This window comes from Larus michahellis, chromosome 3, assembly GCF_964199755.1.
Source record: "Larus michahellis chromosome 3, bLarMic1.1, whole genome shotgun sequence".
In the NCBI taxonomy this organism is placed as follows: domain Eukaryota; kingdom Metazoa; phylum Chordata; class Aves; order Charadriiformes; family Laridae; genus Larus; species Larus michahellis.
This window is the reverse complement of record NC_133898.1, coordinates 20,741,261-20,751,753: the sequence shown is the minus strand read 5'-3', so window position 1 is coordinate 20,751,753 and position 10,493 is coordinate 20,741,261. Positions and strand designations below refer to the sequence as shown.

The following is a 10,493-nucleotide window of genomic DNA, read 5'->3' as shown; positions in this document are numbered from 1 at the left end:
GGGCCGGGAGAGCGGGCGGTGCCGGTGTCGGGCGGGGGTGTCTGTGGGTGTCAGGGGGGGTGCGGGCCGCCCGCTCCGCTCCTCGTCGAGCGTCCGTCGGTCCCGCCGTGGCCTCGCGCGCCCCCGTCCCGCCGGGAGTTGCGGGGGGGAGGAAGGGAATCCCCCCTCGCGCGCGCGGCGTGTCTTTTGTGTTTGTACACACGGCGCCGAGGGAGGGGGCGTGGCCTGGAGAGGGGGCGTGGCCGCGCCTTCCCTCCATTGTGCTCCATTGGCTGGCGGGCGGGGAGGGGGCGGGGCGGGGCGGTCGCGGGCGGGGCCGAGCGCGGGGCCGGCCCTCCCCCCGTCAGCCATCTTTCAATTGTGCTCCCAGCCGCCGCCGCCGCCAGCAGCAGCCGCAGCTCGGGCTCCTCCTCGCTCCCGCCCGCTCCGCCCGCCCTCCCTCCTCCTCCTCCTTCCTTCCCTCTCCCGCACGGCAGCCGCGCTCGCCACAGCGGACGGGGTAAGTCTGGGCGCCGCGCCCGCCGCCCCCCCCAACCCCCGCACCCCGTCACCCCCCTCTCTCGACCCTCCCCACAAACTTTTGGGGGGCCGGGGAGGCGGCGGCCCCCCTCCCCGCCCCGTTCCCCTTTCCCCGAGCTGCCTTGCCGGAGCGGTTCCCTCCGCCGGCACCCCCCGGCCCCGCTTCCCGCCGTCTTTGCCCCCCTCTGCTCCCCTCGACCCCGCTCCAGAACCCCCCCAGATTCCTCCCCAGCCCCCGAGCTGCCTCCTCAGCCCGGCATCCCCCCGGATCGGGGCTGGGAAGCGGCCGCAAAGAGGAGCCGCTCGGCAGCCCAGGGTAACTCTCCTGCCTTCCTTCCCCTGCTCCCCACAGTTGTTGCTCAGCTTCACCATCTTGTCTCTTTTCTCTGGTCACCGACCATATTTTTTTTTTTCCTATTGCATAAAAAACAATAAAAAGGGAAAGAAATCCGCCGAAGGAACGACCCAAACCCAACGCAATTTTTTGGTTTTCGAGTGCAAACTTTTCCGCTGCCTCCCCCTTCATCTGCACCCACATGGTTTGGAGTTCCTCGCGATTTTTTGGGGCGTTATTTTTTGCGATTTATTTTTTTTCCTCCTTCGCGAAAAAGGACTAGGGCTGCATTTCGTGATTGTTTCCATTTTGTTCTGGGTCTGGGAGATGAGTTTGCCTGTGAGAGGCGCTTGGGAGCGAGGCGGCTTCGGGGAAGCACTTGGAGAGACGGCACCCAAAAAAAACTACCCACCCTCCCCCCCCCAAAAAAAAAAGTTTGTTGCTTTCTCGCACTTTAGGATCCCTTTCTTTTTTTATTTTTTTTGCATGATAAACGCCGGTTTGGCGGCGGCTGCCGGCGGGTCGGGGAGCGCGGGAGGGCCGGGCTGCCCGCCGGGGGCTGCGGCTCCACTCGCACCCGGCTCCGCCGTTTCGCAGGAGGTTTTCGGCGGGTGGGAAGCGGCGGGTCGGCTGCCGGTTCCCCCCCCCACCTCCTCGATGTTGGCCGGGTGGCGTTTGCGAACGCTCGGCAGGTGACGGGCGGCCGGCGGGAGTCGGGGGGGGGGGTGTTGGGGAAGGCGGCAGCCGCCGCTCCGCTCTTACCGGCGGGCGGCTTGCGGGGCTCCAGCCGAGATATTGAATGCGTGGACAAAAAAAAAATAATAGAGCCATGTATTTTAATATTCCGCGATCGGCAGACGTTTAAATTTTTATTTATTTATTTTTCCTCCTTCGGCGGTTGGGCGGCCGAACGGCTTAACGACTGTCCCCGCCGGTTGGGCGAGCAGGGGCGCGGGGCGGGCGGGCAAGGCGGGTGGGGGGCACCCGCTCGCTGTTGGGGGGGTGAGTGCCGGGCGGGGGCGTGCGGCTGAACGTGGGGGGGGCGTCCGGCCCCTCTTTCCCCCTCCTCTTCTTTCCCCTCTTCTCCCCCCGCCCCCCCCCCCGGCAGGTGTAAGGCAGCGACGCCGGCAGAGGCATGGCCCGCACCAAGCAGACGGCCCGCAAGTCCACCGGTGGCAAGGCGCCCCGCAAACAGCTCGCCACCAAAGCCGCCCGCAAGAGCGCGCCCTCTACTGGCGGGGTGAAGAAGCCGCACCGTTACAGGTACGCAGCGCCGCGCACCGGCGGCGACCGGCCGGTACCGGGGGCAACCCCCCCCCCAACCTCCCCCCGCCGGGTCGAGGGGGGAGGGGGAAGGAGGTGCGGGGGGGGGAATTCTTCCCGCCGGCACCGCTCCGCCGCGGCGGGGCGCGGGTCCCCGCCTGCCGCAAGAAAAATAAATAAAAAAAAAAAATTAAAAACCACCAAAAAACCACTAAATTCCCAGCGCGGGCACCGACACGGTGTTTACCATTTGCCCCTTCCCACGGGAGTTTCGGTACCGGCGCCTAAAAAATCAACACCCCCTTACGCGGTGAGCGATTTCTTAAATTTTTTTTTTAAATTTTTTTACTTGTGGTTATTTAAATGCAGCAGGAGGGTCGTGCCGCCGCGAAGTTGATTGTTAGCGGCGTATCTTAATTTCTTCGTGGGGTTCGATCCGTCCCCCGGCGCCGCTGGGGCCCCGGTGGCGGTGCAGGGACGGCGATTGGCCGCGAGAGGGCGCGAGGCGCCCGCCGATGCGCTCGTTTGTCCCCAAAACCGGCGGCTGTGCCGCGGGAAGGGTGTAGGCTGGGATGGGCGGCAGGTCTTTGGGGGCAACCCTCTCATAATGGGAGTTTTCCAGTCCTTGCTGGGTGTGGGACGGTAACAGCCGTGCTTCAGCTCGGAGGATGCTCTTGGGCTGGGTGTACGTATTCCGTGTGCGTGTGGGGGAAAGTGGACTGGGGAGGAGAAGCGGGTTTGAAATAGCGAACTTAGTCTAGAAGTCTGTTGTTGTAGGCGTGAGGCAGAATTAATACTCCGGGAGAGAGGTAATGAAGCCGGAGTAGGGAAATGCAAAGTTTCCACAGAAATAAAGGGCGTATCAATTTCATGGATGGACTTTGTGTCTGCAAAAGCAGGCGGTAGTTCTGACACTGAAACTAACACAAGGAAATTTGCTAGGTTGTTTGTGCTGATAATATAATGCAGAATACAAATTCTGTTAGTTGCGTGAATTTTCAGTGCTGTATGTCAGTAGGGAAGAGCCAGATTCCCCTTAAAATAGAGTTAGCTCTTCAGGCTAATTGCTGGGAGAGGGTACCTATGGTACAGCCGAACCAGCCAACTTGTGGCAGTACTGCGGCTTGTCACCAGGACGTGTTGGTGTCAGTCTAACGTGAAGTCAGGGCCCCCAGGCTCTCGTGTCGCTGCTTGAGGGATCCCTGTTGGGAGTTTGCACAGATCCATGGTGAGAAAACAGTGACCCTTTGCCAGGGAAATGGGGTTTTTGTAAACCGTGTAAACGGTGGGACTCTTCTGGTGGAAACAGCATGTTGTGGTGCTTAGTTTAGTTTAGATGATCATAGGATGGTTTGGGTTGGAAGGGACCTTAAAGATCATCTCGTTCCCACCCCCCTGCTACGGGCAGGGACACCTCCCACCAGACCAGGCTGCTCAAAGCCCCATCCAGCCTGGCCTGGAACACCTCCAGGGAAGGGGCATCCTAGGGACGCTGAACCTGTATATTTAAGGTGATGTAGAATATGTCTTGAATACTAATTATCTCTTTTTTTTTTTTTAATTATTATTATTATTTAATTTTAAAAGGCCGGGTACCGTGGCTCTCCGTGAAATCAGGCGCTATCAAAAGTCGACCGAACTTTTGATCCGCAAACTTCCCTTCCAGCGCCTGGTGCGTGAAATTGCTCAGGACTTCAAAACAGATCTGCGCTTCCAGAGCGCTGCCATCGGTGCTTTGCAGGTGAGCCTTACCGGAGTGGTGGGGGGGTTCCTGGGGGAAGGTTGCGGTCAATGCTGTCAGTGTCCCCCCCCCCAAAAAAAAACCTAAGGGCTGAAGGTAAGGGATGGCTCCGCCTTCCCCGCCATTGGCCAGCCTGTTTCTAGGGTAAGCCCCAGCTCCGCCTGATTGGTGGGCTGCCGCGGTGGGCGTGGCCCCTTCCGGGGTGGGGGTGGGGGGGGCTGAGATGGGGGGATTGCTCCCCTCAGCCTTCCCTTGCTTGGGGTGGACCTGGTGGTGCCCTGCAGGTACCACAGGCTAAAATAACGCAGTGACATGTCTGCAGCTCCTTACAAAGGCTATAAATGTGGGTTTGGGGGGGTGTGTGTGGCTTTTTTTTGGCTTGATTTTGGGGTTTTCCTGTTCTTTTTTTTTTTTTTTTTTTAATAGCCTCCACCCCTCAAGTAGCTGCACTTGATGGAACAGTGTATCGTATTAAAATACTTAATGTAAATCTGTTTCCTCGGTCCTCGAGCTTTGTTGGAGGCTTTGCCTTTGAAAGCCGTGCAGCCCGAGAGGGAGAGCGTTGCTGTGTGAAGCTCGTTCTGGTGTGTGCAAATGGCGGTCTTGGTGTCCTCAAATGCCCTTTAAAGAAAAACAGCTCGATAAGCCACATCTAAACGCAGTTAGGGGAAATAAGCGCTTCTGTATGATGTAGTTGGTGCTAAACACATAATTTTTAAAATATATTAGTTAAATAACTTATTTAAAGTGTGGTGAGGGCGAAATACTGATCGCTCTTTCTGGCCCAAATTCTTGCATCTAAGTTAGGTCCCCTCCAAGACTGTGTTGGTATCACAGGAACGTTTCCCTCTCGTGATGGCAATAACGCTCCTGATTAAAGATAGGACTTCACTGTTCTTTTAGCTGTTGAAAGATTGTTTCAGAGCCTATCTGCAACTGTAGAATATCTGATAGTCAGGCAAAATTGTCTTTTTCTAATGACTTCCCCTTGATAAGGCACAAAATATATGCCGTGAGACACTACAAACTTGAGCGCATGCTCAGCTTCGAAAGGTGGCTGCATGCATTTGGAAAGTGGCTGCTTTTGCCTTTGGTGGTTGTTCTGTCTTCGCTGCTGTGAGTGAATGTGGTAGTTCTTAAATCCTAAGGTTTACCTATGTGTCTTGTTGTCAGGAACTGCTTATTAAAATTTAGTCAGCAGTTAATACGTTTTTTCAGAAGGCTGGTTTTGCATTAAGGAGTTGTTGGTATAGAACTTGTTCATGTGCTATTCCTAGTGCTTCCTGCTCGCATATTTGCAAAAAACCCCCAACCCTTTTAACCCCTTCAGTACCGTGTTGTTTCATGCCAGCACGGCTTATTTGGTGAAGTGTCTTAACTTTTCATGTAGTGATTTAGCAAAATTGTGTTAGGGGAATTTATGGCAGCCATATCCTACTGGATATGAAATGGATATGAAAAATTACTAAAAGCAGATGAGGTCTGCAGTATTAGTGTTTTTCTTTCTTTGTATTAAATGTTCTGTGTTTTTAAGCAGGAACTTTGAACTTAGTAGGTTGATTTTGCAGTTCCTGGTAACGAAATGGTTCACAGAAGCTGTTTTTGCATGTATTATAAAGGTGGACCTCAACCTCCTTTCTGTAAGCGAGCCCCATCATTCCTGCCTTCTCACCCCCACTGTGTTGTGTCCTGGTCCACATGCTGATCTGATGTTGGCATGCTGAGATGCTTCCTAGGAGATCGTTAGGCGTTGGAATTCTGTATCAACACAAAAATGTGTAAACGCTTACCATTCCTGTGCTGGGCTTAATAGCAGCTAACTTAACGAGAGCCAGGAGCACAATTAGGTGCAGTGGAGCATCTGTCTAACCCAGAATCCTGTCTGCAGGGTTCAGTAGCAGAGACGACGCTGTGGTCGGGGTTGTGGTTTTCCCAGGATAGGGCTTGTCCTTTGCCCTCCCAAGTGCTGGCCCTGTGATTCTCACAGGTGGGAAGTGAGAACCGTCTGTGATGGTGGTGGGGCTGTGGTGTGTGCCCCAAATAGACAGGGGGTGCTTAGGCAGGAAGAAAGTACAGGAATAGGACAAGTGTCTGATGGTAATTCTCAGACTGCTGCCACATTTTCGGTGATTCAAGGAGTTCCTGAGTCAAAGGTGGTATTGTCTTGTATCTAATAATTCTCAGCACATTTTTTTTTCTGTTAATTTTTGCCTTTTGAATCAAGCCACCTCTTCGGTATCCTATGGCAAGGAGCTGTGTGTCCAAACTGCGTTGTGAAGGGATACCTGCTGCTCTTTTCCCTAGCCCCTGCTGATTTCACCTGCTGCTCAATAGCTCTTACTGTGGAAGAGGCAGCAAACAAGTCACTCAAATAGTGTAATCCAGCCTTTAAAAAGAGAAGTTTCTAAACAAACTAACCTTCTGATAAGATAACCCTTTATCTTGTGAGGGTCCTGTCAGAATGTTTGTTCGGTTGTGTTTTGGAGGATGTTTTCACCAAATGGCAGTAGTACGCAACTTTGACATAGAATATTATTTGGTGGTTTGTAAGAAAAAGGATGCTTTTATTTTTTTTTTTGAGAATCTAAAACTTCTGATGTTCCTGAGTAATAAAGATAGAAGCCTAAACTTAACACCATGCTACATTGACTTTATTATTTTTTCCTAGTGCTCAGAGAGTGAAAATGTTTTTTAACTCTTTTCTTCTACACTAGGAGGCAAGTGAAGCCTACTTGGTTGGCCTGTTTGAAGATACCAACCTGTGTGCTATCCATGCCAAACGTGTCACAATCATGCCAAAAGATATCCAGCTAGCACGCCGCATACGTGGAGAGCGTGCCTAAACTTCACTATGATGGGTTTGTCATTCTCGAAGCAAAATCTTCTTCCTGTTATTGGTAGTAATGAACGTTAGATATTTTTTCCATGGGGTTAAAAGGTACCTAAGTATATGGTTGCAAATGGAAAAATAGGGGACAGAATTGGGTATTGGCAAGTTTTTTCCCATTTTCATTTGTGTGTGGATTTTTAATATAAATGAGGGGGCATAAAACATCAATGCGGTCAAAAAATGTTTCGGTGAACAAGTTTCAGCAATTCAACTTTATAAAAAAAAAAAAATTATAAATAAACCTGTCAAATTTTTCTGGACAATGCCAGCATTTGGATTTTTTTAAACAAGTAAATTTCTTATCAATGGCAACTAAATGGTGTTTGTAGCATTTTTATCATACAGTAGATTCCATCCATTCACTATACTTTTCTAACTGAGTTGTCCTACATGCAAGTACATGTTTTTAATGTTGTCTGTCTTCTGTGCTGTTCCTGTAAGTTTGCTATTAAAATACATTAAATGATGCCTGCTTTTAGTCTTGATTTTTAAATATTACACATGGGTTATATTTGATTAAAAAATAATCAGCCTTCCTTTCCCTTTTTCTCTTCAGTATGTGGCCTAAATACTTAGAGTACATCTAGGAAACACTGGGGATAATACCTTGGCTAAAGTAGTGTATACGTGAGGGGTTTTTTTAAGAGTGTAAAACTTCTGTCCGCTCCACATGAAAGCAGGTTTGGTGAGTATATTACTGGGTAGAGTCTAGAGCTGGACTGAGCTCTCTAAGGAAGCTACACTGATAAGAAAAAACAGTTTTGTTGCTGTTTATATTCTTTTCTTACTCAACTTAATTCTGAATTTGGAAGCATTTCTGATTTTCATGGTTCGTTGGTAAGGTATAAGCGGTGGGGTGTGGTGGTTTGGGGGTTGTTTTTTTTTTTGGTGTGTTTTGGGGGTTGGGATTTTTTTCTTTTTTTTTTATATCCTTTTGCACTCTGTAATCTGGTTTCTCAGTTTGTAGGTGTTCACGTTTTGGTTGACTACCTTTCTGTTTCAGTCACACCCTCTAGCATGTTTGAGAGCTTAGTCTTCACATGGTTAGTTCCAGTTTGTAGACTAATCAAAAGACACTTTTGTACCATTTTTGTTAGTTACAGTACTTCCTAGCAGCAGTACTTAAGAGCACACATTTGAAACTTACTATTTTTTTTATCTCCTCCTGCCAGTTGCTGATAAAAGTTCCTGTGAAGAAATTTACTGCTGAAACCAAGTTCTATAAAAACTTTGTTTTAATTTTTTGCCTGAAACTTGGTTAAGGATTCTGATTGACCAGTCTGGAAATGGGTTATGTGGTGTACTTTTTTGATAGCTTTTGTGGATAAGAATGAAATGGGTTACAGAGAAGAAAATACGTAGGCAGTGAACAGATTTCACCCCGATGCTAAGACCCCTACAGAGCTTATTTGCTGCTAACTTCTTTCAAGAGGTTCTGAGTGAGCTCTGAGCACATGAGTGAATTTGTCTGAAGATTTCCAAAGAGGATTAATAGAGATGTATTATCTGCTTTGGTATCTTGAACAGAGAGCCAAAAATTACAGAATAAATCACATTATTCATAACTCGCTCGGCTGTAGTAATGAATGCTGTCTGCCAGGGTTGTGTGGAGTAAAGTCTATTTAAATGGAGTCGCTTGTCACAGAGAAAACTAATGCTAGACAAAATGTGATCACATCCTTTTGATGCCAAGCAGTTCATAGCTATCAACAAAAAATTAAGGAAGACTTGCCTTGGAGCATCCAGAACAACAGAAATAGAAAAGGTGAGCAACTGAGACTTAACTGATTTAAGATGTCACTTCTGTCTACTCGATAAAAACCCTGTTAAACTTAGTATAAATGCATTTCAATATAATTAACTACTGGTTTTGTCCCGTGCTTCAGAATTCTGGTTCATGCATCAGTCAACAATGCTGCAACCACCTACACAAAAAGGTAATTAGGCTGACTTTTTTGTTGTTGTTTAGTAACCTGGAATTGAAGTATTGATAAGGAACTTAATTTTTTTCTTTACTATGTATGTCAGAAAACCAAATCTAGAGATTTTGGTATTCAAATGAAATACCAACTTCTTTTTCTTAAAAGAGAGAATTGGGATGGGGGATGCCCCAGTTTAACTGACAATGCAGTTAAACTGCTCAAGGCAGAAGAATTCCTAATGGAAGATGAGGGGATCAGGAATCTATGCAGCTGACAACATTTAAGTGTGCAGTGCTACACCTGCAGCTTAGGCATAACCTTTTCCTCTGCGAGCATTGGTTGTGACGGCTGTGGTCCTAGAGATGCCATCTGAATCCCATTAGTGATTAGCTGTCTGTACATTGATACCAACTGTTGTCTTGGTTTTATTCCTGAGAATCGTAGGGTACCACTTCTCTGCTCTCCATTTGTTTTTTCAAGTATGACGGGTTTTCGTTCTTCAGACTCTTCCACCGTCTTGCTAAACAAATTACTTAATCTCCAGCTTTCTCACCCCCTGCCCTGCGTACACTAATTTTTTGTCTTCACTGTGCAGCAGCATGAAAATAAGAACAATTAAATCATCAGCTTTCTTCAAGAACTGCTTTTTAAAAACCACTGGAATGGTCAGTCCAATAGTCCAATTTTTGGATGGATCTTCTAGTTGATGCTGTTTAATGCTAATGGAGGAAGGGGAGTACAAAAGGTGACATTGGGGTGGTTTTGGGTTTTTTTTTTTTGGTTGGTTTTTTTTTTCTTATGCTGAGAGTTTAGTTATTTGGGGTTTCATTTTTTTTCCCGGTGGATTTTGGAAGCTATCTGTCTACCTACCGGTGGCATAACTCATCCAGAGTCGACAGTTCACTTGCACCTGGGAGTCTCAAAGACAGGCCTGGCAAGATAGAAAGAGCAAAACAAAAAGGTGGGGATTGGCGTTAACACAAAAGCTGCAGAACAAGACCATCGACGGTTCCATCAACTTTCTTCCTTACGTAGTAGCACTCCTACAAAAACATTTTTGGAAAGTGGTGGAGGGACAGGAGGACTATGTAGCACTGGAGTTCCGTAGTTAGGGCACGCATGGAAGGTTAGAGAAGGTAGGGTGCAGCGTGTTATTTAGATTCAGGTTTTAAGCTGCTGATGTTGTGATGCTGGCACTCCCTTTGGTCACTTCAGGATTACTGGTTCTTGCTCCCTGGAGTGAAGAAGAAGAAGGGTGGACAAAATAGTTCTGATCCAGTTGCGTGCGGCGGCGTGGTTTCAAAATAACTGCAGAATTGTGTTTTCATCAATCACTTCCCCGTTTCACACGTTGCCACATGTCCATCCACCACACACATTGCACCAGCAGCTGCTGGTGGCCCTGTCAGCTGCCTGCATACACCAGTTTGGGCATTGGCTAAAAAGAAAATCAGCCTGTAGCCCAAAGTCCGCCGGCGTTCACCAAATAGGTATTGCAGCTTGTCCTCTTGCTCTCCTGGGCTGCTTCCGATGGAGCCGCCAGGTGGGGACACGAGTGTCAGGGGGAGCGAGCCGACCTGTGGGATGGCAGTCTGCTACAACAGTGCTCTTGGGTGTCCTCAGCGATCAAGGGGTGGTCCTCTCCGAGCTGCATGTGCCTGCTTGTGAGAGGGTGAGATCATTGTTGAGGAAACCGTTGACAAACAAATACTAATGGATTTACAATAACTTAAGTGTTTGTTGGTTGTTCTGGTGTTTTGTTTTGGTCTTTTTTTTTTCAGAGAATCACATTTACTCAGCCAGTTTTGCAAGCACTGTTTAAAG

At 48.7% G+C, this 10,493-nt stretch overlaps 1 protein-coding gene across 2 annotated transcripts; it reads left to right on the top strand.

The window, feature by feature from the left end:
* The first annotated feature begins 353 nt into the window (after positions 1-353).
* Positions 354-7,213, top strand: H3-3A (H3.3 histone A). 2 transcript variants are annotated; one of them, XM_074579000.1, is made up of 4 exons: positions 354-499; positions 1,962-2,116; positions 3,704-3,857; positions 6,572-7,213. In XM_074579000.1, exons 2-4 carry the CDS (start codon positions 1,989-1,991, stop codon positions 6,698-6,700), a joined length of 411 nt encoding a protein of 136 aa, XP_074435101.1. In that variant the 5' UTR covers positions 354-499; positions 1,962-1,988; the 3' UTR covers positions 6,701-7,213. The 2 variants fall into 2 exon arrangements, with proteins under 2 accessions (XP_074435101.1, XP_074435102.1); XM_074579001.1 differs by lacking the exon at positions 354-499 and adding an exon at positions 1,312-1,545.
* The last annotated feature ends 3,280 nt before the right edge of the window (positions 7,214-10,493 follow it).

Coding starts and splice junctions, on each gene's coding strand:
- H3-3A (XM_074579000.1), top strand. CDS start 1,989: ATGGCCCGCACCAAGCAGACGGCCCGCAAGTCCACCGGTGGCAAGGCG. Junction 2,117..3,703: donor AAGAAGCCGCACCGTTACAG/GTACGCAGCGCC, acceptor TAATTTTAAAAG/GCCGGGTACCGTGGCTCTCC. Junction 3,858..6,571: donor CTGCCATCGGTGCTTTGCAG/GTGAGCCTTACC, acceptor CTTCTACACTAG/GAGGCAAGTGAAGCCTACTT.